General features: G+C 33.5%; 1 protein-coding gene across 1 annotated transcript in view; it reads left to right on the top strand.

Annotated features, from left to right (window-relative positions):
- Positions 1–6,758: 6,758 nt before the first annotated feature.
- The window catches only part of LOC131554326 (mitogen-activated protein kinase kinase kinase kinase 5), a 27,900-nt gene continuing 9,342 nt past the window's right edge, over positions 6,759–25,316 (top strand). The window contains exons 1-17 of the mRNA XM_058799595.1: positions 6,759–6,974; positions 15,288–15,345; positions 15,428–15,518; positions 16,697–16,761; positions 18,072–18,127; positions 18,213–18,260; positions 19,156–19,198; positions 19,297–19,369; positions 20,034–20,165; positions 20,823–20,885; positions 20,964–21,045; positions 21,121–21,234; positions 21,591–21,672; positions 21,749–21,807; positions 22,148–22,200; positions 22,284–22,328; positions 23,662–23,710. Of these exons, the coding sequence (XP_058655578.1) occupies positions 6,879–6,974; positions 15,288–15,345; positions 15,428–15,518; positions 16,697–16,761; positions 18,072–18,127; positions 18,213–18,260; positions 19,156–19,198; positions 19,297–19,369; positions 20,034–20,165; positions 20,823–20,885; positions 20,964–21,045; positions 21,121–21,234; positions 21,591–21,672; positions 21,749–21,807; positions 22,148–22,200; positions 22,284–22,328; positions 23,662–23,710 (1,209 nt within the window). The 5' untranslated portion in view covers positions 6,759–6,878. The remainder of the gene's footprint in view (positions 6,975–15,287; positions 15,346–15,427; positions 15,519–16,696; positions 16,762–18,071; positions 18,128–18,212; positions 18,261–19,155; positions 19,199–19,296; positions 19,370–20,033; positions 20,166–20,822; positions 20,886–20,963; positions 21,046–21,120; positions 21,235–21,590; positions 21,673–21,748; positions 21,808–22,147; positions 22,201–22,283; positions 22,329–23,661; positions 23,711–25,316) is intronic.

Below are 25,316 nucleotides of genomic sequence, written 5' to 3'. Positions count from 1 at the left end.
CTATCTATCTATCTATCTATCTATCAAGCCAAGTCAGAAAGTCTACTTTATTTCTAAAGTGCTTTATACAATATAGATTGGTTCACAGCAGCTTCACAATAGCATCAAATTCACATTCTGCTGGAAAGCAGCTCTAACAACTCAATAGTGTCATTCTACAGCTCAAGTTAGTTCAGTATTGATTCAGTCCAGTTGCATAATTGTGTAAAAATAATCAGTCATGCATATTGTATATACAGTGTATATGTGCATGTGCATGTACAGTGTGTGAGAGAGCTGTGACAAACTCCTGTTCTTCACTGCTCTCTGAACAAGCAAAAGTCACATGAGAGTAGTGTTTTACATTTTTCACATCTGTGTGTAGTTTGGTGTGTATGTGGCTAATTATTTTATGTTTGTGTGTAGAGTAACTATGCAAAAATACAATTTTTAGAAGAGTTAAAACAGTTTTCAAAGAAGTGTTTGCTTTTACAAGATGTGTGTGACGTTTTGTATGTTGTGTGTGTGTCTTGTGGTTTTGTGTGTAGAGTTTTGAGAAATGGAGCCATAGTTTCAAAAACTGTGTAAGCATTCTGAAAAAATTGTAATAGCAGATCTCTTCTGCCCATCAAGGCTTCATTTATTTGACCAGAAATACAGTAAAAATAGTTAAATATTATTACAATTTAAAACAGATGTTTTCTCTGTGAATATCTGTTAAGCTGTAATTTATTTCTGTGATGCGCAGCTGTATTTTCAGCATCATTACTGCAGTCTTCAGTGTCACATGATCTTCAGAAATCATTCTAATATACTGATTTGCTGCTCAACAAACATTTCTGATTATTATCAATGTTGAAAACAGTCGTGCTGCACAATATTTTTGTGGAAACTGTGATACATTTCATTCACAGATGAATAGAAATTTCAAAAGAACAGCATTTCTTTGAAATAGGAATCTGATGCTGATTTCTTTAGTGTTTCTGGAACATTACAGTAAAACAGTCCTCTGTAGCATCTACAGTAGCTGCAGTGACTGTCGCTGTAATCTCAAAGGGGTTTGGAGACATTCTCTCATTTTCTACAGTCGTCTGTGAAAACAATGATGCTCAAACTGATGCCAAGTGTTTGTTTCATGATCACACAAGGTGCTGGACTGATTTGAACTCCTGACCACACACACACACACACACACACACACACACACACACACACACACACAGGGTCTCACAATGGTTCTCTGATTCTTAATTGGCGCTGTAATCCTGAGGAATGTCTCTAATTAGCAAATACTGCAGTTCAGATTCTTACCAGCCTGTTCCTGCACAACACACACACACACACACACACACACACATGTTTGTTTTTGTGAAAAGTGGGGACTCTCCATAGGCGTAATGGTTTTTATACTGTACTTACTGTATGTGCTATTGTCCTACACCAACCCTACACCTAAACCTACCCCTTACAGGAGACTGTCTGCTATTTCAGATTTTCAATACACTCCATTCTGTGTGATTTAGAAGCGTTTTGAAAAGTGGGGACATGGAGTAATGTCCTGAAAAGTCACCTTCTCCTTGTAATACCTGTCATACCCTTGTCTTTATACAAATTTATGCCCTCATTTGTCACAAAAAACGCGCACACCTGACCCATCACGCACTGCAAATGTACCTGAACCTTCACCTGTCTGTGTGTGTGTGTATATGTGTTTTTGTGACATATGAGGACACAAATTTGTATAATGACAAGGGTATGACAGGTATTACAAGGAGAAGGTGACTTTTCAGGACATTACTCCATGTCCCCATATTTCAAAAAGCTTATAAATCACACAGAATGAGGTTTTTTTGGGGAAAGTTGAAATGCACAGTCTCCTGTAAGGGGTAGGTTTAGGTGTAGGGTTGGTGTAGGGCAATAGCACATACAGTAAGTACAGTATAAAAACCATTACGCCTATGGAGAGTCCCCACAATTCACAAAAACAAATGTGTGTGTGTGTGTGTGTGTGTGTGTGAGAGTTATTGAGGGTGACAGCGGGTCTGTGTATTAGGGTTCATGCATCAGTCCTGCAGCCTGTTTTAGCCTCTCTAATCTGGATTTACCGTCAGCAGTGTGTCAGCAGCACACACACACACACACACACACACACACGGACACACACGGACACACACACACACACACAAGCTGAACCAGCACAGCCTGGCACAGAGAGAAACATAGACGAGACGTTGTGGAGACATTCATTAATTTCCAAAGTTCTGCAGAATCTGATCTGATCTATCAAACAACATGAACAAAACATGAATTAAAGCAGACCGGTTTAAATACATCAGTATCTGTTCACTGCAGGTACTTAAAATTTGTGTGAATGTGATTCATCAGATCAAGTGTCTGTATCTGCAGTATCGTCTCTCATACATCACTTTTCTTCAATATGTTTGACGTAAACAAAAACAAGCACAATATGTCCTGGTTTAGCATTTCAAACCCCACAAACTCTGTTAAATTTTCTTCACTGTAAAAAAATTATTCTTCGAAGTTGTATACAAAGATTATTGAAGTAAATTTTACAAGAAGATGCTATTTCAGTCTTTCTACTTCAAAATTTTATGTTGCATTCAATGTGTTACTTGCCATTTTCTTTGTGAAATTTACTAGCAGTTTCTGAGTGAAAACTGATTCAAAGTAATTTCTACATCTGGTTTAAGTGAGATTGTAAAGTGTATTCGGTAACACTTTATTTTAAGGTCTCTTAACTAGTTGCTAATTAGCATGCATATTAATAGAATATTAGCCATTTATTAGTAGTAATTAAGCACATATTAATGCGTTATTCTACATGACCGTATTCTACATCCCTAATTCTACCCAATACCTAAACTTAACAACTACCTTACTTACTATTAATAAGCAGCAAATTAGAAATTTATTGAGGGAAAAGTCGTAGTTAATAGTTAATAAGTGTTCCCTATTCTAAAGTGTTACCGTGTATTCATAATACGTGACACATGATCTGATATGTAATGACATTCAGACATTTGTAAGTGTGACTGACGTAAACAGATATTTGCTAGGCTGCTGTATGTGTTTTCTTTAGACCATCATGACTTATTTGATGTGCTGTTTCTCTGTTTCAGGGTTCCTTACACTGGATTCTAGATGTTTCTTCTTCAATGCTGCCCAGACTCTTCTAGTGTTTGTTACAAGGATATTTTCAGGTTATTTTTTCCAATTATATGTCACAAACAGCTCACCAGAACTGAATATTCTCCTCTTCGAGGCAAGACAGGTGAATAGGGTAAAAAAATATATAAATACACATCACCATACATCCCCAGTTCATTGACATTATTTTAAATGTTTATGCACTGATTATCCAATTCTTGTTGGATTTTGTTGACATATTAGAATGAAAGATTTTTACAGAAGGGATCTTGGATTTCTCTTTTTATCACTCCATGAATCACAAAATACTGTCAACAGACAGAAATCAAATACATTTTCGCCATTGTTTTAAGGAATAGAATGTTATATAAATCAGTGTGAATAATATATGAACAAACCCTTCTGTAAAAACCTTCAGAATATAGAGAGGAATAAAACTCTAAGTTTTGGTGTATGTAAGTGCTGCAGAAGTGGAGAAAAAACTCATCCTTTAAAGATATGCATTTTCGCCATGTTTTTAGGAATAAAATGTTATATAAATCAGTGTGAATAATATATGAACAAACCCTTCAGTAAAAACCTTCAGAATATAGAGAGGAATAAAACTCTAAGTTTTGGTGTATGTAAGTGCTGCAGAAGTGGAGAAAAAACTCATCCTTTAAAGATATGCATTTTCGCCATGTTTTTAGGAATAAAATGTTATATAAATCAGTGTGAATAATATATGAACAAACCCTTCAGTAAAAACCTTCAGAATATAGAGAGGAATAAAACTCTAAGGTTTGGTGTATGTAAGTGCTGCAGAAGTTGAGAAAAAACTTTTAAAGATATGTATTGTAAATGAAATCTACAGACGCAAATAGAAAAAGTACAATAAAATTAACTTTTAAATGTGTATTTTGGATGCTTTCTTTCCACTAGTCCAAAACAACGCTTTATGAAAAGCCAAATAGCCCCAAATATCAAAACTTACCAATACAATGCAGTGTCTTGCCTTTATAATCTGTAAATCTTTGGTAAAAAAAAAAATAATAATAATAATGATATTATCTAATGATTTTCTTTTTTTAAATATATTTTTTTAAGAGATGCAACATAAAAGTGCATGTAATAGTATGATTCATCTTATGTCCAAATTAAAATGCTTTAATTTCATATTTGGTTGTAACATATTACAAGTTACATATCATTTGTTATCTGAAATGATAGTAATTATCACTTGTAAAACATAGAACCAAACCAATCTTAGTTCAACAGATGTTTAAATGAAGTTAAAAATGTAATAACTTATATGTGTTTATATTCTCACCAGTGAATTTATGTCATATGTACATGTAGCTCTTTTTGTTAATGCAGCTGAATCAGAACAACTGAACCTGCGGCTCAAATAGAGCCATGACGGTTTATAATAGACGCATCACTGTCAGAGTAAATCTGAGACTTTATCTGTCCACTGTAACCCGCTTTACGCTTCCGTGAACTCTAAAAAACCTGTGACTTAAATAACTGCAACTCACCGTCAGACATCTACTGGATCTAAACATGGAGCAGAACTTCTGCATTTCAACAGGGTTCTGCTCCATTCTCAACTGAACTTAAAATTACATTTAAAGTACAATTCTATTATGCAATTTGAGTTTAATTTGAATTGAGGCAGCAATCCTGCAACATTAATTTAACAAAATAGAATTAAAATCCACTGAAGTTCAAAGAAATAGATATAACTGTCTTTTTAAATAAAAACTAAATTGAAATATGGATTTGACAAAACCTTGATTTAAAGTTTAGATTTTTAATAGGACTAGATAGACCTAGATAAATAAATAAATAGGACTTGGAGCTTAAGTGTTAAGAGCAGCACAATTTGAAGGCAATTGTTTTTGTTTGTTTGTTTATAATTTGTTAATATACTGTATATTTGTTAATGTAAATAGTAAATTGTAGTCATTAAAACAAAATCAAAACTTACCATGTCTACTGATTTTTTTCTGGTATATCTGTGTGAGTTATAATGGTTTATACGTTAAAAACACTAATTAATTATAAAATGAACATGCAACATAATCAAAATAGACAGTATATGGTGACATACTGTAAATAGTAGACAGTGTGGTTTATGATGTGTAAATTCCAGTGGTTCAGAACTCTTGTCTGATTTTGTTGACATATTTAGTTAAAGATTTTTCCACTCCATAAATCAGAAAATATTTTTTTGCCATGTTTCTATGAATGAAAATGTTGTATGAATCAGTGTGAATCATATATAAACAAACCCCTCAGTAAAAACCTTCAGAACATAGATAGGAATAAAACTCTAAATTTTGGTGTATGTAAGTGCTGCTGAAGTGGAGAAACAAACTCTTAAAACATGTATTGCAATTGAATCTACAGACGCAAATAGAAAAAGTGCAATAAAACAAACACTTAAATGTGTTTTGGGGATTTTTTTTCTTTACACTAGTCTGAAACAACATTTCATAGAAAGCTAAACAGCCTAAAATCAAAAAAATTGATTAAAACATGAGAAAAAAAAGAAATTGCTAGTAAATTTGACAAATTATTACAAATAAACAGCAAGTAACACATTAAATTAAACATGAAATGTTAACGTAGAAAGACTGAAATAGTATTTTCTTGCAAAACATACTCTAATAATTTTTGTATTATTTACAGTTAAAAAAAAAAATCATTTATTTCATTATAATCATTATTCAACAGTCTATTTAAAAAGAGTGAAAGAGTATGCATTATTCCATGCTGAACAAACAGTGTGTGATTGTGTGCTGATCCTGCACTGCCTCCTGCTGGTCACGATGCAGCATCTCCGTTCTGCTCTTTCTGATTTCCACAATCAGATTCAGCTGCACATCTTTAATATCTGATCAATCTGTTGCTGTTAGAAGATTCCCACTGATATCAGAGAGATCGACACAAAGTTACTGGCTGAGTCCAGAAGCTCCAGAGAAGCAGCTGAAGCTTGGTTCTCTCCTGCAGAAGGTCAAGAGTGTTTCAAGGAGTTCAGAGATCTTTATCATCATGAGTGTCAGGAGTTTCTGTGTTCTGCTGCATTATTGTACAGGAAGTACAGTCAGGCTGCACAGACGACACACGCTGATGCACTGCAGCACTGAAAGTGTTCAACACACACACACACACACACACCTCTGTGTCTCTCTCTCTCTTTCTTTCTCTCTATGTTGTTTGATTCTCACACACACAACGAATACTCTAAACTAAGATATTTTCACAATTGGGTTTTATGTTCTCAAACTCTCTCTCTCTCTCTCTATTTCAATTCAATTAAATTCAATTCAGCTTTATTAGCATGACTGTGCAGCACAATGTTGCCAAAGCATTAACATATATATAACAACAACATAAAAAACAACATAAATAATAATAAATAAAATCCATCTAAATAAATGAAAAGATAAAGTAAGTCAGTTTAGAGTTAATCATGTTTAACATCTAACATCTCTCTATTTCTCTCTCTCTCTCTCTCTCTCTCTCACACACACACACACACACACACACACACACCCTAAACAGGAAATAAAGCGAGATGTAAATGAGGTGAGACAGAGGAAGAGGTTGTGCATTCTAGAGTGTGAGTGAGTGTGTGTCAGTTTTCCTGCAGCAGTGAGCGCACACACACACACACACACACACACGCACACAAACACACACACACACACACACATGATCTGAGCACTGCCGTGTGTGTTTGTGTGATGATGGACGTTCTGGAGATCTCCACACGAAACCCTCAGGATGACTTTGAGATTCTGCTGCGGGTCGGTGGAGGAACGTATGGAGAAGTTTATAAGGTACCTCGCTCTCTTTTCTCACTGTTTCTCTCTTTCTGTTTCTAGTCTGATTCACAGCTTTTAAGGACACGGGTTTATAAGAGGTGTGCGTGTGTTTCAGGCCTCTGGTGAGGTGTGTAGGTATTTAGAACAAATAGTTTTGTGTTGTTTCTGGTTATTCACTCACTTTCCGTGTGACATGAACCACAAACGAGAAACATTCAATCTGTTAATCACAAATACTTAGTTTCCTGCCTCTCTCTCTCTCTCTCTCTCTCTGTCTTTCATTTTTAAGGCTGTATTCATCCTCTGCCTAAAAATGTGTGTACCTCCTTTCACACTGACTCAGAGATGTGTGTGTGTGTGTGTGTGTGTACCTGTTTAACTATACTGTGGGGCAAATTTGTACCCAGAAGTGAACTAAACCTGAAGAAAAAAAAAAAAAACCAAACCTCCTTGAAAACAGTTGAAGTCCCCATTTAGAGAGCTATATAAATGTATGTTTGCACACTGCAAAAAATGATTTGCTTTCTTAGTATTTATGTCTTATTCTCAAGTACAAATATATAAAAGTTCTTAAATCATAATGCATTTAACCAAGAAGCCAAATGACTTAAGAAATCTCAAAATGTCCCAAAATGAAGTGAGTTTTTGCTTAAAACAAGAGCAAATATTTGCCAATGGGGTCAGAAAATTGAACTTAATTCAAAGAGAAAGTAATAGTATTTTTCTGACACCATTAGCAGATGCTTTTCTTGTTTTATGCAAATAATTTTACAAAATTTTTCAGAAAACAAGACTTAAATATATAACCATTCTTAAATCAAGATGCATCTTAATTTAAGAACATTGAGATATTTAAACTGGAAAACAAGACAAAAAATACTGAGAAGGAACTTTAATTTTTTATTATTATTATTATTATTTTGCAGAGCATCTACTTAACCTTGTTTTATTACCTTATTAGGAACAAATTTTGTAAACTAAGTGCATGTTAAATACATGTTACAGTCATTGCATTTGTTGCATTCAAAAATGCAGAAGTTTCCTGTGAGGGTTATGCTACAGCATTTATAATTAGATAAACACGACTCTCCATTTAGAGAGGTGTGTAAATGTGACCCAGAAATGCGTTAAACCTCCCAAAACCTCCTTTTGTCTGGCGTCTTCGTTTGTCAAAACAGCAAGTAAAGGTTTTTTGTGAGGGTTTGTGTGTAAGGATTAGGTTATAATATTTATAACATAGTTTGAAAAAAGTTTATGCTATGTCCCCAATTCAGAGAGAGAAGTGTGTGTGTGTTCGTGGGTCAAAGTGCCACATCCGGTGTAATGTCTCAGGCCTGCGACGCCACATTGAGACCGAACGGTTAGCATTAATCAGCCTCAGATCTGTCGGACTCAGAAGTGCGCAGGGCTGATAACAGGAGTGTGAGGTCTCTGGGGATGCGGATGTGATTCCTGTCGTTAGAGAGCTGTGGTGTGTCGACTGTAATGACCCTAACCCACCATCCTATAGAGAATGAATGGTGCCAGAGCTCTGTTCGCTCATGCTGATTTACTGTAAAGCACAGCGCGTCTATAGAGGAGTGTGTGGCTGTGAATGTACCGCATCGCTGCTTCCTCTTTCCTCTCAAAAGCACCTTTGTGTGTGTCGATGTTTCACCTGTAGAGCTGATAAAACACTCCAGCGTGAGCAAACATGGACCAACAGCACACTCTTAAAAATAAAGGTGCTTCACGATGTCTTTTTTGACTAAATGATCACAAAAGGTTCTTTGTGGCAAAAGAAGGTTCTTCAGATAATAAAAAGGTAAGAAAGAGATGGTTCTTTAAAGAACCTTTGACTGAAGGGTTCTTTCTGGAACCAGAAATTGTTCTTTTATGGCATTGTTGTGAAGAACCTTTTAAGCATCTTTATTTTTAAGAGTGTAGAGGATAAGCATTAATGTACAAAATAAAAGATTTCATGAAGTCACTTTTGTCATTATTTACTCACTCAATCCCAATGACTTTCTCCTGTCGAGCAGAAAAGAAGATGTTTAGGAGAATGTTCATGCTGCTCTTTTACATACAGGCAAAGTGAACGTAAACTCTTGTGCAAAAATATCTTCTTTTTTTTTTTTTTTTTCTGGCCAAAATATACACTGTAAGCAGAGAAGTTAAATGAAATATATTTTTAAAATTGAAAATATATTTAGTTTCAACTTTCATATACCAAAATATAGTTTTACATACAGGCAAAGTGAATGTAAAACCAAAAATATTGTTTTTTTTTTTTTGTTTGTTTTTTTCTTCTGGCCAAAATATACACTGTAAGCAGTGAAGTTAAATGAAATATATTTTTGAAATTGAAAATATATTTAGTTTCATCTTTAATATACCAAAATATATTTTAAAATTAAATTTCCAGTCTTACCGTATAGCCTATTCTACATGCACATTTGGATGGAACAGCCCACAAGAGCTCAAAACTAGATTTATTACAATTCGTTAATGTTTATTTTTTTAAATAAAATTTTATAAACATGGTACATGCTCACATATTATAGAAAACATAAATACAAAAATACAGTTTTTTTCTTCAAATAAGAAATGTGAATGTAGTTTCATGGATTGAAAATGGTGACATACATTTTTAAATGCTTTTTAAAAATATATATATATTTATATTTTCAAGATATCTTTTCAAAAATACACACACACAAAAAAAAAACACATTGAAAGAACATATTTATTAATTGATTTGTATTTTTGCTATATGGGAATAGATGCTGTTGACGTCTGAGAAGAATAAAAAACACCTTATTAAAGTCGCTCATATGCCTCTACTGACGTTATACGATAGTTTGCACGCTTCTTTAAAACACACACACTTCAGGTGTGTAAACACCAGTGATGTTTGACATTATTAAAGGTGAACCTGGTAAAACATTCCTGGAGGGGAAAAATTTGACTTAAAAAGAATAGCTCACTGACAAATAGAATGAATGCGAGTGACGACAGAATGATTTCTTAAAATACAGTGCGCCAGTCATATAAACTACTGCTCTGATGCTTCTGTGGTACTTTTTGAAACTCAAAAACAGCTTATTCACCTCCATCATATGTGAAGCAGCATGTTCACATGCATTACATTACATTCTTCCTTTTCTTGTCAGAATATAAACCTGATCCAATCATCCGACTGTTCATTCTTCATTCATTATTACTGTCTGTTGAACAGCATTTTAACAACAGTCATTTACTTTACATTTGTGTCCCTGCAGCACAAAAGCAGTCATAAGCAGCACAGGTATATTTGTAGCAATGCATTGTATGGGTCAAAATTATCCATTTTTCTTTTATGCCAAAAATCATTAGGATATTAAGTAAAGATCATGTTCCATGAAGATATTTTGTAAATTTCCTACCGTAAATATATCAAAACTTAATTTTTATTAGTAATATGCATTGCTAAGAACTTCATTTGAACAACTTTAAAGGTGATTTTCTCAATATTTTGATTTTTTTGCTCCCTCAGATTCCAGATTTTCAAATAGTTGTATCTCAGCCAAATATTGTCCAACAAACCATACATCAATGGAAAGATTATTTATTCAGCTTCTCAAATTCAAATGGACCCTTATGACTGGTTTTGTGGTCATATATGTCAAATAATATATCTAATTCCATTCAGAATGTCATAAACTAAAATCATTAAGTTCAAATATATCAAATAATGTCTAATTATATTCAGAATATCAAAATCATCAGTTTGTATTGTGTCTAGTTTATCTATATAATTTCTGTCTTCACTTCTAAAGTGTGTGAATTGAATGCTTGAGGGGGTTTTAAATTCTAGAATACCTAAAATATGAAAATCATATTTGAACTTTTTGTCTCAAGAATTTGAATCTGTGAAAGTATTTTCAAAAGCGCCACTATTTAACATCAGGACTGATCAAATCTGTTGATCTGTTCCTGACCTAAAGAACCTGTTTGACACCAGCAGCGCTCACATGACTGCAGGTAACTGGTTCATCTCATTCCACAGCAGAAAACTCTCAGTCTGAACAGACACACACACTTGTGACAGTGTGTGTGTGTGTGTGTGTGTGTGTGTGAGGTCAGGAGGGTGCGGGGCTGTGGAAGAGTCCCGCCCCCGCAGAAGGTCCACACTGGGACACACACAGACACACACACACACACACTATATAAATACACACTCTAAAGGTCAGCTGTTGAGACACACGCAGACACTCTTAAAGTGCATAAACACACATTCTAAAGACGTTTAATTCTCATTATGGTTTTAATCCTGAGCTAATGAGATTTTCTGTCACCTAAACCGTCTTTTTCTTGATGAAAAGCTCTTTCAAAGATGAGGCTCTTTCCTGCTGTTCTGTGGCTTTTGGACATCATAAAATGTATTTTTAAAATAATTAATTGTGTAATCATGATGTAACACATCTGAGAAGTTATTTTGGTCAAGCTCAGGCCAATAAATTTAAGCATTTATGAAAAAGTCTATGAAATGGAAGTCCACCCTCGAAATCAATGAATAAAACAAGAACAGTTTGATTTTAAAAATGTTTGTTTTGTACATTATCTTAGAAAACTCATGTTCCTTTGTCTATTTATCAAGTCAAGCTTATCTGGTAATAAATTATTAATAATATCATTTAACATCTTTTGTTTTCAGATACAAATATATAGAAGATGTTCTATTTACTTTTTAAAGTAACACATTATCGATATGGCAATATATAATTAAAACGGATTTATTTATATATTTATTTATATAAAATTTTTCCTTTTTATTGATTTTTCCCCCTTTTTTTTACCATTTGAATTATAAGGACATTTGGGGTGTCATCAAAACCTAAGTACACATTATAAGGCTAAATTTGATTATGTAAATATTTCAAACCATCACACACACACACACACACATGTTTGTTTTTGTGAAATTGTGGACTCTCCATAGGCGTAATGGTTTTTATACTGTACTTACTGTATGTGCTATTGTCCTACACCAACCCTACACTTAAACCTACCCCTTACAGGAGACTGTGCATTTCAACTTTCCCCAAAAAAACCTCACTCTGTGTGATTCTGAAAAGTGGGGACATGCACTGTGAAAAATGACCGTGATTTTAACGGTAAAAACCTGTTAGATGGTTAACGGTAAGTTCCCCTAATATATACAGTGAAAAACTGTAATAGACATTTCAGACAATTTTACGATGAAATACCGCTTTTGGAAGTGAAAAAGAATGTAAAATTTACAGGGAAAGCCGTAAACTGACGTTCCCAGAATTCCCTGCATTGCATTTCAAATTTTGTTTGAATTTGATGTTTTTTCTTTGAAATAACTAGGTTTTTTCTTCGTTTTTTCTAATCAGTTATGTTCATTAGGGTTGTATGTTACATCTAATGTTGTTAAATTAATGTTTATTGCATATTTCAGTTTAATGAGTGTCACCATGATGGTGATTAGTGTTTGTGTGAATGACACTGTGCACCTTCTATATATGCTATTATTTAAAAGCTGCTTGTGATGGGCTTTGGTTCATCATGTGACTCTCATCACCTGCATTTGGTGGTTATCAGTGTATTACAAAGGTACAAAACAGATTTCAGTACTTCAATAGGTTGGTGTATTAACAAAATATAAGTTAAATCTATCTGTAAATTTAAGTTAAAACCATAAAACTTAAAATGTTGCTACCGTATATTTTACGGTAGAATTCCGGCAACCACAGCTGCCGGTTTTTTACCGTAAATTTTATGGAATTTGTTTTACAGTGTGGGTCAATGTCCTGAAAAGTCACCTTCACCTTGTAATACCTGTCATACCTTTGTTATTATACAAATCTATGTCCTGACTTTTCACAAAAATGCACACACACACACATGCACATAATAAACTGTGTTCATATAATGCATAAATACTTATTAAACCACACACACACACACGCACACACATGCACACAGTTGGCAGATTAAATGTACATTTATAGAACATTTATTGACAACAAGACAGACAGATAGACAGGCAGATAGATAGACAGACAGAGAGATAGACAGATAGATAGTCAGACAGACAGATAGACAGACAGAGAGATAGACAGACAGATAGACAGATAGATAGTCAGATAGACAGATAGACAGATAGATGTGTGTTGGGTGTGTGTTCTTGTGCCAGGTGTTTTTCATCGAGGAGAAATGCAGAAGTGAGAGTTGATGATGGTTATCTGCACCAAGCGTTGCGAGGAAGCGTCTGCTGTTTATGATGTTGAGATGAACAGACTCCAGCATTTCTCCTGCGCTTCTCTGTGTGTGTCTGCTGTAGATGGGTGTCACAATCAAACAGTGCAAAAACATGTTCAAACCACAGCCAGAAATGGTCACAGATGGTTTTTAGTGAGAATCAAACCTCAGTTTATTCACACTGACGTCTGAAGCTTCGTTCTGATGCTGGGAATGAATCACGTGTGAAGCAGCATCACTGAATGATGGACTCATATGCTATCTCATCATATAATGTATGAATAAACGGCCTGTTTACTGCTCGTGTGTGTGTGTGTGTGTGTGTGTGTGGGAGTGTTTGTGTGTCAGATCATGAGCGAATCTCCGAACAACTTTCCACTCTTCAAATCAAGTGTATTTTTCCTCTGGCATGTTTATGAGTGTAGAGTGTGTTCTTCTGTTCGTGTTTGCTGTGAAAATGCAGAAGTTGAGGACTGTAGAGTTTATTTTGATACTGCAGAGAAGACATTTTACAGCCTTTCTCAGGCCTTTTGTTCCTGAAAATTTCAAATATATATACTTTTTTTTTTTTTTTGGCTGTCAAATGGTTAATCGCATCCAAAATAAAAGTTTTTGTTTACATAATATATGTGTGTGTGTGCTGTGTATATTTATTATGCATATTTAAATAAATAAATTATGTAAAACTATGTATATGTAAATACATATAAATATATTTTCAAAATATATACTGTATGTGTGTGTATTTATATATACATAATAAATGTACACAGTACACACACATATATTATGTAAACAAAAACGTTTATTTTGTATGCAATTAATCGCAATTAATCGTGATTAATCGTTTGACTCACTAATATATATATATAATTTAGGGTAGATTTCATGTCCATTGACAATAATTATATATTTTTTTCTAACACTTTACTTCAGAAATATAATATTTTCTTCACTTAGAGCATGCATACTATAATCTTACAATCTACTATAATCTCATCTGTCTGCTTTTTAATTTGATAAAAATAACGAATAAAAAATGTTAAAATCAAGATTATGTATATTCAAATTTTCTATAACCTAAATATTTTAGAAAAAGAGATTGATTTAATTTCACTCATGTGTGCAAAAATTCTGTTACTAACCAAACACTTCAAAATTAAATTATGGTTTATCACAAAGCCATGTGACCCGCATCATTTCCTTCTGTGGTGAACATTTGAGCAAACTGTGGTAAATGTCCACCTATTTTTTGTGGTATTTGATCTCTAATAACTTATTGTCAAGGAGTATATTAATTGCCCATTAGGTACATTGTTATGGTTTGCGATACATTTCTGGGGTAACACTTTATTTTAAGGTGTCTTTGTTACACATGTTACATGTACTTACTATTATAATAACAATAACTTATGCATAATTACATGCAAGTAACCCTAATCCTAACCATATAGTGAGTACATGTAGTTAATTAATATTAGTATTTAAATGTTTAATTACACTGTAACAAGGACACCTTAAAATAAAGTGTAACCGTTTATGGTTTTAATCCTCTAGCACTCTCTATTCTAACTCTATTTATCTATTTGTTTTCATTTTTATTGATAAAAAAACAACACTTGACCTTCTAACACTTGCGTTCTCTATTCTATTTCTATCCTATCTGCTTGTTTTCTTTTTATTTATTATACAAAATGATCCTCTAACACTAGCATTCTCTATTCTTTTTCTATTCTTTTGACTTGTTTTATTTTTATTTATTATATTTTTAAAACCTTGTGTACTGTGTTAAGCTAACTGAGACTTGTTACAGTATTTACATATTATTGCTCTTTTGTTGATTTTGATTGCTTCTGATGTCCTCATTTGTAAGTCGCTCTGGATAAAAGCATCTGCTAAATGACTGAATGTAAATGTAATGTAAATTTAATTCAAATAAATATTTGAGGTTAACCTGATCAAAATAACACTTGGTTGACATGGAAATTAGCCAAAATTGTGAAATTCTGAATCAGTCCATACAGTTTGCATTGAAACATAGTTAATAAACTGATGTGTGTGTGTGTGTGTGTGTGTTTTCAGGCTCGCAGTAAACAGAAAGGGGAATTTGCAGCCATTAAAATCATCAAAATGGAGCCCGGTAAGAGCAGTGTTTGACAGACGGAGCTGTCTTCTGATCATTTTAATCATGATGTGCCTCTCACAGTCCGTCTGTCTTTCAGAGGATGATTTCTCTGTCATCCAGCAAGAGATCGTGATGGTGAAGAGCTGCAAACACAGAAACATCGTGGCCTATCACGGCAGTTACATCAGGTCAGACACCAAACCACACTGAAAATACACTCTTAACAATAAAGCTGCTTCTCGATGCCACAGAAGAACCCTTTTGTCTAAATGGTTTCAGAAAGAACCTTTAACATCTGAAGAACCTCTCTGTTTCACAAAAGCTTCTTTGTGGCGAAAGATTATATCTTGGACTGAATGGTTCTTTGTGGAACCAAAAATGCTTCTTCTATAGCCTTTTAAGCAGCTTTATTTGTAAGAGTGCAGGAGAAAATCCAGGGCAGCATGATGCATTCAGATGTTTAAGTTCCCTGTAAACTATGCAACACGTTTGGATTTGTTCGTTCACTAGATGCAAAACATCTCATGCAGCCAATAAATTACTACTACTAATAAAATAACAACACATTTTCCAAGTAGCGACACAATAAATATGATTATGTGTGTGTTTATATATATATATATGTGTGTGTGTGTGTGTGTGTGTGTGTGTGATGTATAAATTGTGCATTCTTTGTTACAAATGCATAATTTCACAATTTTTGTTTTCAGATACAATATCTGTCAGTGTTTTTAAGTAGTTTTTTTACTACTGATACTCCACAACAAATTTTCTTTAACACTCAATTTTAGTATTTTTATGCTTAAATTATGAAATGATCTTTAACAGGTTGGACAAAATGACTCGGTTCTGATTTTTGATTGGAAATAATATGCAAAACATTACTGATTAAGTTGTCACGACAACACAACAAATCAGCAAGAAGAGATTAAACAGAGTCAGCTAAACAATAATGCTATTACAGTAACTGCATTGTATATATATATCATATACTGTATGCTGGGAAATCACAAACTCAGCGTTCAGTCATCTGTGTTTGACTAATTAGGAAATCATTCGAGGGGAATCTGTTTCTCTAACACGGGTGTTTAGCGTCATGGAATTCACATTCCTTTTTTGACCTGTAATCTTGAAAAAACTGTATATAGCTGCTAGTTTTACTGACTCCATCTCTATTAATACATTAATCTAGTGTTGTTCAGAATCAGTTCTCGTTGTCTGTCACTGAAATCAGAATCAAACTCGGATGAGTCTCATATCTGGAAAAACAAGAGCTTGAGAACGAGTTTGACTCTTAAAGAATGACAGAGGAGAGATGGATGGATGTGAATAAATGATGTTATGATGATAAATGTGTGTGTTGCAGGATGAATAAACTGTGGATCTGTATGGAGTACTGCGGTGGAGGATCTCTGCAGGACATTTACCACGGTAAACAGGGCCTGTCGTCTCTCACACCAGTGTTTTTACTCGTTAGCTTGGTTTCCTGTTTTTAATGTGACAGTTTATGACAGTGCTGTGTCATAAAAATATCTTCAGCCTCTCAAACCCTTTGGGTCTCTAAAAACCGCCCTGAACGCTGCGGGTGATGAGATGATATAATGGAATATTTTTGATTTAAATGGTGCTTGGAAAAATGTTTAATTCTGAATACAGAGCTGTCAATGGAGAAAGATGCTTATGCATCCAGACGGTGTAATTTGGAGTTAGATTGATTCATTCATTTATATTTTAATCTAACTTTTCTAAACTCCCTTCATTCTAATTTTTAATTTTAATTATTTTATTTATCTTTTTTTTTTTTTTTTTATTAATTTATTTTAATCTAACTTTTCTAAACTATCTTCATTCTATTTTTTAATTTGAATTATTTTATATGTCATTTATTTTTTATTTATTATGAATTATTTTTTTAATCTAAATTTTCTAAACTCCTTAATTTTAATCTAATATTTATTTATTTATTTGTTTGTTTTAATGTAACATTTCTAAACTGCCTTCATTCAAATTTTTTATTTTAATTGTATTTATTTATTTTAGTGCTGTCAAAAGATGAATCGTGATAAATCGCATCCAAAATACATTTTTGTTTACATAATATATGTGTGTGTGCTGTGTATATTTATTATGTATATTTAAATACACACTCATACATTATATATTTTAAAATATTTCCATGCATTTCCATGTATATATTTATATTCATATAAATAATATAAATATGTTTAATATAAATATATTTAATATATGAACATAACATATTTTTCTTAAATATTTGCATGCATGTGTGTGTATTTATATATACATAAAAAACATAAACAACGCATACACACATACAGTACATATATTATGTAAACAAAAACTTTTATTTTGGATGTGATTAATCGCGATTAATCGTTTGACAGCACTAATTAATTACTTTATTAATTTATTAATATTTATAATTATTTATTATTATTATTTTTTTTAGCTAATTTTTATTTTAATTTATTATTATAATTATAATTATTATTATTATTGTTATTTTTATTATTTTTTTTTTTTAATTTATACTGTTTTCCCCAAAACTCCCTTCAATAAGTATTCAGAGGCCTTTCTGTCTAGGCTGATATTTGCCTCTGGCACTTATAATCAAAAAACATAAATAAACATATGATGTCAGTTTACAGTGTTTAGCAAACATGGTGCGGTTGAGTATTTTCCGAGTCTGATTGTGATTGTGATGTGTGTCTGTGCATCAGTGACCGGTCCTCTGTCAGAGCAGCAGATCGCTTACATCTGTCGAGAGATGCTGCAGGTGACAGACTCTTCATGTTAAAAATACACAGAATTATAACACAACACACTTCTGTTATGAGACACATGCTCTCTCTGTCTGTCAGGGTCTTGATTATCTTCACGGACAGAAGAAGATCCACAGAGACATCAAGGTAAAGTCACACACTTCAACAGCCACACTGAAAAAAAAAAGATTCATTGAATTTACTCAGTTTTTTAAAGGTAGGTGGTTGCAAAAATGTAGTTGACTAAGTTTCAACAACATTTGTTTATTTAAATGTAGCTAAAATAAATTGATTGCAACCACTTACCTTAAAAAAATTTAGTATCATTTTTTTCAGCAGTCATCTCGTAAGTCAAAATGTAACAGGTTACAAGTTACAATATCTCAAATGTAACAAGTAGTGTAACTATTTCAATGACTTTATTAAAGTAATGTAACTGATTACATCTGATTACTTTTCTAAATTTCTAACGGATATTTTCAACTGTAAATCGTTCTGAAACATGTAAAGCAGGCGGGTTAACAGTATTACTCAGCACTGATTACTGTCAGACTTTCAGAATCCTTCATCACTTTAATTAAGATTATAATCATTTCATTTCAAACCACAGCTGCCACAAAATCAGACTTACTTTGAGATCATTCTGAGGTTAAATACTGATTTAATATCATAACAAGAAATAGTTTAGTAGCTATGATACTGTTTGTGAAATCAAATCTTTGCACAGCTACGACTGGAAACATTTGGAAAAACAGTTCATCTTAAAAAATAAAGCATATACATAAACACAAATCAGACATAAAACAGATATTAAATTAGCAATTCTGTGTCCTAAACTCCTGAAACACTGGTGTGTTGTATTTTAAAGCAGTCAATGCAGTTTGGGAAAGAAATATTCAGATGTAACCCTCTTTGTAATCATTAACATTTTCATAAGTAACTGTAATTTAATTACACGTTTTTTCTCAATAATTGTAACAGATTATAGCTGCATTTATTTAGTAATATAATTCCGTAATTACTCTGAGTTTGTGTTTTCCAGGGTGCAAATATTCTTCTGAATGATCATGGAGAAGTCAAACTGGGTTCGTAGAACGACTGAAAGCCATTAAACCATTGAACCTGCATCACTGCATCTGTCTGCGTGTCTAACGCTCCTGTGTCTCTTTCTCTCCGTGTCCAGCCGACTTTGGCATCTCGGCACAAATCACAGCCACGTTTGCCCGTCGAATGTCCTTCATTGGGACGCCGTATTGGTGAGATGACGCTTGTTTCAGAGTTCTGCCACACTTCAGCTAACAAGAACCTTCTGCTAAAGTTATGAAAACGTTATTTCTGAACGTTCTATGAACTTTCGAAATGTCAAGTGTTTTAAATATTTAAAAAATGTGTTTCCCTGGTTTGTAAACATTATGGGAATGTTACATTTGAATGTTTTTTGAACGTTCTGAAACAAATATAAAAAACATAAAACTAAAATATTTTGGAAAAATGTTCCATGAACGATGTATAAATAATATTTGTGTGCTAACGTTTGGAGAACACTATTACAGTTTTTTTCAGCTGCTTACACACATTTTCCAAACTCAAAAATGAAAAAAACGTAAAGACCAGATAACTTTGAACAAATGTTCTATTAGCATTACTGGAAGAGCGTTTGTTCATAGCGTTGTTGCCAGAACGTTCTGAGAACGTTCCCTGTTAGCTGATCGTTTATTTATAGTTTATTCTGACCAACTTCCTGATGAAGTTCAAACAGTAGGTCATGTCTCGAGCAACACCAAAGTCATGGGTTCGATTCCCACAGAAAGCTAAAACTGATTAAAGGCAAACTTTGAATGCAATGTAAGTCGTCAAATGCATGCATGCAAGTGGTTCTGGCGCTGGTGGTTCTGGTTGTGAGCGTGTGTTTGTGCACAGGATGGCTCCGGAGGTGGCTGCGGTCGAGATCAAGGGTGGATATAATGAGCTGTGTGATATCTGGTCTGTGGGAATCACAGCGATTGAGCTCGCAGAACTACAGCCGCCGCTGTTTGATGTTCATCCTCTCAGGTACACACCAATCAAACTGATTTAAAGGAGTAGATCACCCAATAATGAAAATGTGTTCACGCTCAGTTCATCTGAGATCAGGAGGAGTGTGTTTCTTCATCAGGTTTGTAGAAATGTGTCTCTGCATCAGTGTCTCAGCAATGGATGCTCTGCAGTGAATGGGTGCCGTCAGAATGAGAGTCTGATAAAAACATCACAATAATCCACAGCACTCCAGTCCATCAGTTAACATCTGGAGAAGACAAAAGCTGAGACAAACCCAGCATTAAGACATTTATAACTAAAATACCATAGAGTTTATAATCCATAATAACGCTTCCTCCAGTGAAACAGTGTTCTGGTCTGAATCAGGAGAGAAATCTGCAGATCAAGCAGCAGTTTATCAAGACAAAACAGCTCTAAACTGTAAAGCTTTTGTCTTCTCCAGATGTTAACTGATGGACTGGAGTGCTGTGGATTATTGTGATGTTTTAATCAGACTCTCATTCTGACGGCACCCATTCACTGCAGAGCATCCATTGCTGAGACACTGATGCAGAGACACATTTTCATTGCTGGCTGAACTATTCTAAGCTGCTTTGAGACAGTCTGTACTGTAGAAATCACTGTGACTCGTCTCAGATGAAGACCGACACTGTTTGTTCTCTGGTTTCTCAGAGTTTTGTTCCTGATGTCCAAGAGCGGATATCAGCCTCCCAAACTCAAAGACAAATCCAAATGGTGAGAGACTGAGATGTTCTTTAGTAAAGCATCAGAGTCTGAGCTCGAACTGATCTCTGGCTGCTCGTCGTATTTCAGGTCCACCACATTCTACAACTTTGTGAAGTCCATGCTGGTCAGAAACCCAAAGAAGAGACCCAGCGCCAAAAAGATGCTGACGGTATGATTGCCAGCCGTGTGTTGTGTTTGTGTGTGTGTGTGTGTTTAACTGAACTCATATCACGTCTTGTTGCAGCACTTGTTTGTGATGCAGCCGTCTTTGAGACAAGAGTTAACCCTCGAACTGCTGGACAAAGTCAGACACCCTGAGAAACTCAAAGACATACACACAGATGATGATGATTTGGAGGTACGTACACACAAACTTTCGTGTTTGTTAAGCATATTTTATCATTAGAGATGTTTGAAAAACCACATAAATTGATTCATGAAGAGTCCCCTGTTTAGTTCTTGAATGAATCAGTGTTTTGAATGACTCAGTTGATTGAATGATTCAATGACTCACTCGTAAAGACAGTTGCTTGTTTAGCTCCTGAATGAATCAGTGTTTTGAATGACTCAGTTGATTGAATGATTCAATGACTCACTCGTAAAGACAGTTGCTTGTTTAGCTCCTGAATGAATCAGTGTTTTGAACGACTCAGTTGATTGAATGATTCAGTGACTCACTCATAAGGATGGTCCATCTGTCTGTCTCTCTCTCAGGTGATTGTCCCAAATTCTCTCAGAAGAATTCACTCAATCAACAGACACAACCGGGCCGAGAGAACGAACTCAGACATCAGCTGTAAGACCCTCGAGTGTGTTCATGACAAATACACACTCATTATTTCATTATTATAAAGCTGATTTCTGTGTTTCAGTGGAGCAGATTTACACACAGAGACCCTTCACTGGCAAACGAGAGTCTCCAGAAGGAACGGTTAGTGTTTGCGTGTTTAACTTCTGAGAGGAAACTGATCAAAATGAGCTCATTCTGTCTGAAACAATAGATAACTGGCTATTTAAAAATGAGGGATGATATGTCCCAACACAACTTCCTGTTTTAAAAGGAACTGCATAACCACAGGGAAAAATGCACTTGTCAAACCACTTCATGGTGTCCCTAAATAACTAATTTTCCGCTTTCTCTAGTCATTATCATTAGCTGTGTAGTTGTGTTCCTTGCAGAATGTTCATTATTTTATTTATGTTGCATTTATTTTGATTACAAAGCAGATGTTGTAAGATAACATGTGCTGTTATTGATGTGATTGGTGTAGTTACGGTCATCAGGAGGGCAGTGGACGAGTCCGCCCATCATTTCCAGAACTAGGTAAGAGCTGACATCACATTAATCACTCGTCTGTGACATATACAGCCCATGTGCTGATGATTTCTCATAATAAACTCTTACAGGGATGAGAGCGTGGACACGGATGACGATTATGACGACGTGGAAATGTAAGTTCTTCCCCTCTTCTGAAATCATAAACACACTTACATATATGAATGAGCAATGAGTTGATGCATGAATTGAATCCATATGATCAGCACCGCCAGCACCGCTTTCTCCGTTATTTTTATTATTATTGTACTATACTTTTATTTTTTATATTTTTAGTTTTCTTTTTAATCTTATCTTTAGTCATTTTATGTATTTTATTCATTTTTATAATTATATTTTAATTTCCGTTTTAGTTTTATAAATATAAACCTAGATCCTCATGATGAAAGTAATTAATAAAAAGGCTAAAATGCTGAAATACATAATGATACATAAAACAGAAATGTATGCATTTTAATTTTAGTTTAATGTTTAGTCATTTCGTTATGTGCTTTTGACATTTTTATTAGGTTATATAAATATATATGTGTGTGTTTGTGTGTGTGTATATATATATATATATAGTAGTGCTGTCAAACGATTAATCGCGATTAATCGCATCCAAAATAAAAGTTTTTGTTTACATAATGTTTGTATGTGTACTGTGTATGTTTATTATGTATATATAAATATTCAACCATGCATGTATATATTTCAGAAAAATATGTTATGTTTATATATTAAATATATTTATTTAATATAGACATTTAAATACATGTAAATATTTTCAAAATATATACTGTATGTGTGTGTATTTATATATACATAATAAATATACACAGAACACACAAATATATTATTCAAACAAAACCTTTTATTTTGTATGCGATTAATCACGATTAATCATTTGACAGCACTAATATATATATATATATATTTCCATTTAGCTTTTACTTCTATTTCCGTTTTAGTAATTTTATAACTTTATGATTTTAGCCATAAACACAGAGGTCTGGTGTAGATTAGTACACTGTAAAAAGTGATAAGTTGACTTAACTTAAAAAAACTGAGGAAACCCGTTGCCTTAAAGTTATTAAGTAATAATAATTAAAAAAAAATAAGTTAAGTGAATTGTTAAGTTCACTTAACTTTTTTTAAAATGATTATTTAATTATTTTAAGGCAATGGGTTTCCTCAATTTTTTTAAGTTAAGTCAACTTATCACTTTTTACAGTGTAAAGAAACAACTCTCATAAGCTGAAAAGAAAAGAATAAGAGGTCCGTTCACTCAAAGCATGTTTGGTGTGGTTTGATGTCATTGAGTGAAGGTGCGCATGCTAACGATATCTGTGGTTAATCATGCCTCTCATTCTCTCCCGCAGACCAGCGAGGTACAGTATAATCCACAGGACAGATGAATGTCTTTATGAATTATGAAGATCTGACGGAGCGCGTGTTTTCTCTCTTCAGTAACACACTGCAGTACAGCGATGATGTTCCTCCTCCTCTTCCTCCCAAAGTGAGTCTGTTCACAGATTAAACTTAAATTTCAACAAAACACATCCAGAGGGAAATATTACTGCAGTATTACAATATTATCTTATTCATGATTGTGGTTAGTCTGAGTTTTTGTGGAGAGTAAATTCAAACAGTAAGAAAAAATTAAATGTAGTGAAATATATAAAAAATATATATACCTAGTTCCTTGTGATGAAAATAAATTCAGGCTACAATGGTTGACTAATGGCTGTTATAATGCAATTAGTTACTTTTTTATGGAGTAATGCAATATTGTAACACATTATTTTAAAAAGTAACTTTCCCCAGCACTGTATATATATATATATATATATATAGACACTGCTGTTCAAAAGTTTGGGATCAGTAAGATTTTTAAAGTTTTTTAAAGTCTGCTCATCAAGGCTGTATTTATTTAATCAAAAATGCAGTAATATTGTGAAATAGTATTTCAATTTCTAATATTGGTTTCCTGTTTTAATATACTTTAAAATATAATGTATTTCTGTGATGCGCAGCTGTATTTTCAGCATCATTACTGCAGTCTTCAGAGTCACATGATCTTCAGAAATCATAATAATATACTGTGATACTTTTTTCTTTCATTCTTTAATGAATAAAAAGTTAAAAAGAACATCATTTATTCAAAAAAAAGTCTTTACTATCACTTGTTATATATTTAACACATCCTTGCTGAATAAAAATATTAATTTCTTTAAAAAAAATAAAAATAAATGAATAAATGTACTGACCCCAAACTTTTGAATAGCATTGTATATTGTAACACAATTTTTTGAATAATCACTGTTCTTTTTAACTTTCTATTTATCAAAGAATCCTGACACAGGCCCTAAAATATATGAAGCAGCACAACTGTATCCAACATTGATAATAAATCAGCATATTAGAGTGATTTCTGAAGATCATGTGACACTGAAGACTGCAGTAATGATGCTGAAAATACAGCTGCGCATCACAGAAATAAATTCTATGTTAAAGTATATTAAAATAGAAAACTTATTTTAAATTGCAATAATATTTCACAAAATTACAGTTTTTTGTTCTGTATTTTTGATCAAATAGATACAGAATAAAGAAATACAAACAGAAACCTCTTTAAAAAAACATTACCAAAGTTTTGAACAGCAGCGTATATACAGTCAAACCAAAAATGATTCAGACACCAGACATAATTTTTGATATTTTTCACTAGTGGCTGCAGGACACTACGGCCTGGTTTCACAGACAGGGCTTAGACTAAGCCAGGATTAGGCCTAGTTCAATTAGGTAATTAAATTTCATTTAGGTACATTTAAGTCATTTTAGGTCAATTAGGTACATTTAAGTATTTTTTTTTAAACGTGCCTTACTTTACTGGTGTCCATCTTGAGACAAATGCATTGATATATTTTAAGATCAATCAGTGCAAGTTTCTTTCAGTTGAAACAGCTCAGAATTACATTTTAGTCTGGGACTAGTCTTAAACCTCGTCTGTGAAACCAGGGTTATAGTTCATGTAAGAGAGGATAGCAAAATAAAGTAAACTGTGACATATTATACCCAAAACTTCTTCATACAGTGGACTTCCAGTAAAAATTGGACCATGT

The sequence above is a fragment of the Onychostoma macrolepis genome, chromosome 15 (assembly GCF_012432095.1).
Source record: "Onychostoma macrolepis isolate SWU-2019 chromosome 15, ASM1243209v1, whole genome shotgun sequence".
NCBI classification, from domain to species: domain Eukaryota; kingdom Metazoa; phylum Chordata; class Actinopteri; order Cypriniformes; family Cyprinidae; genus Onychostoma; species Onychostoma macrolepis.
Note: the sequence above shows the minus strand (reverse complement) of the source record. Positions and strands in the feature narration are given on the sequence as shown.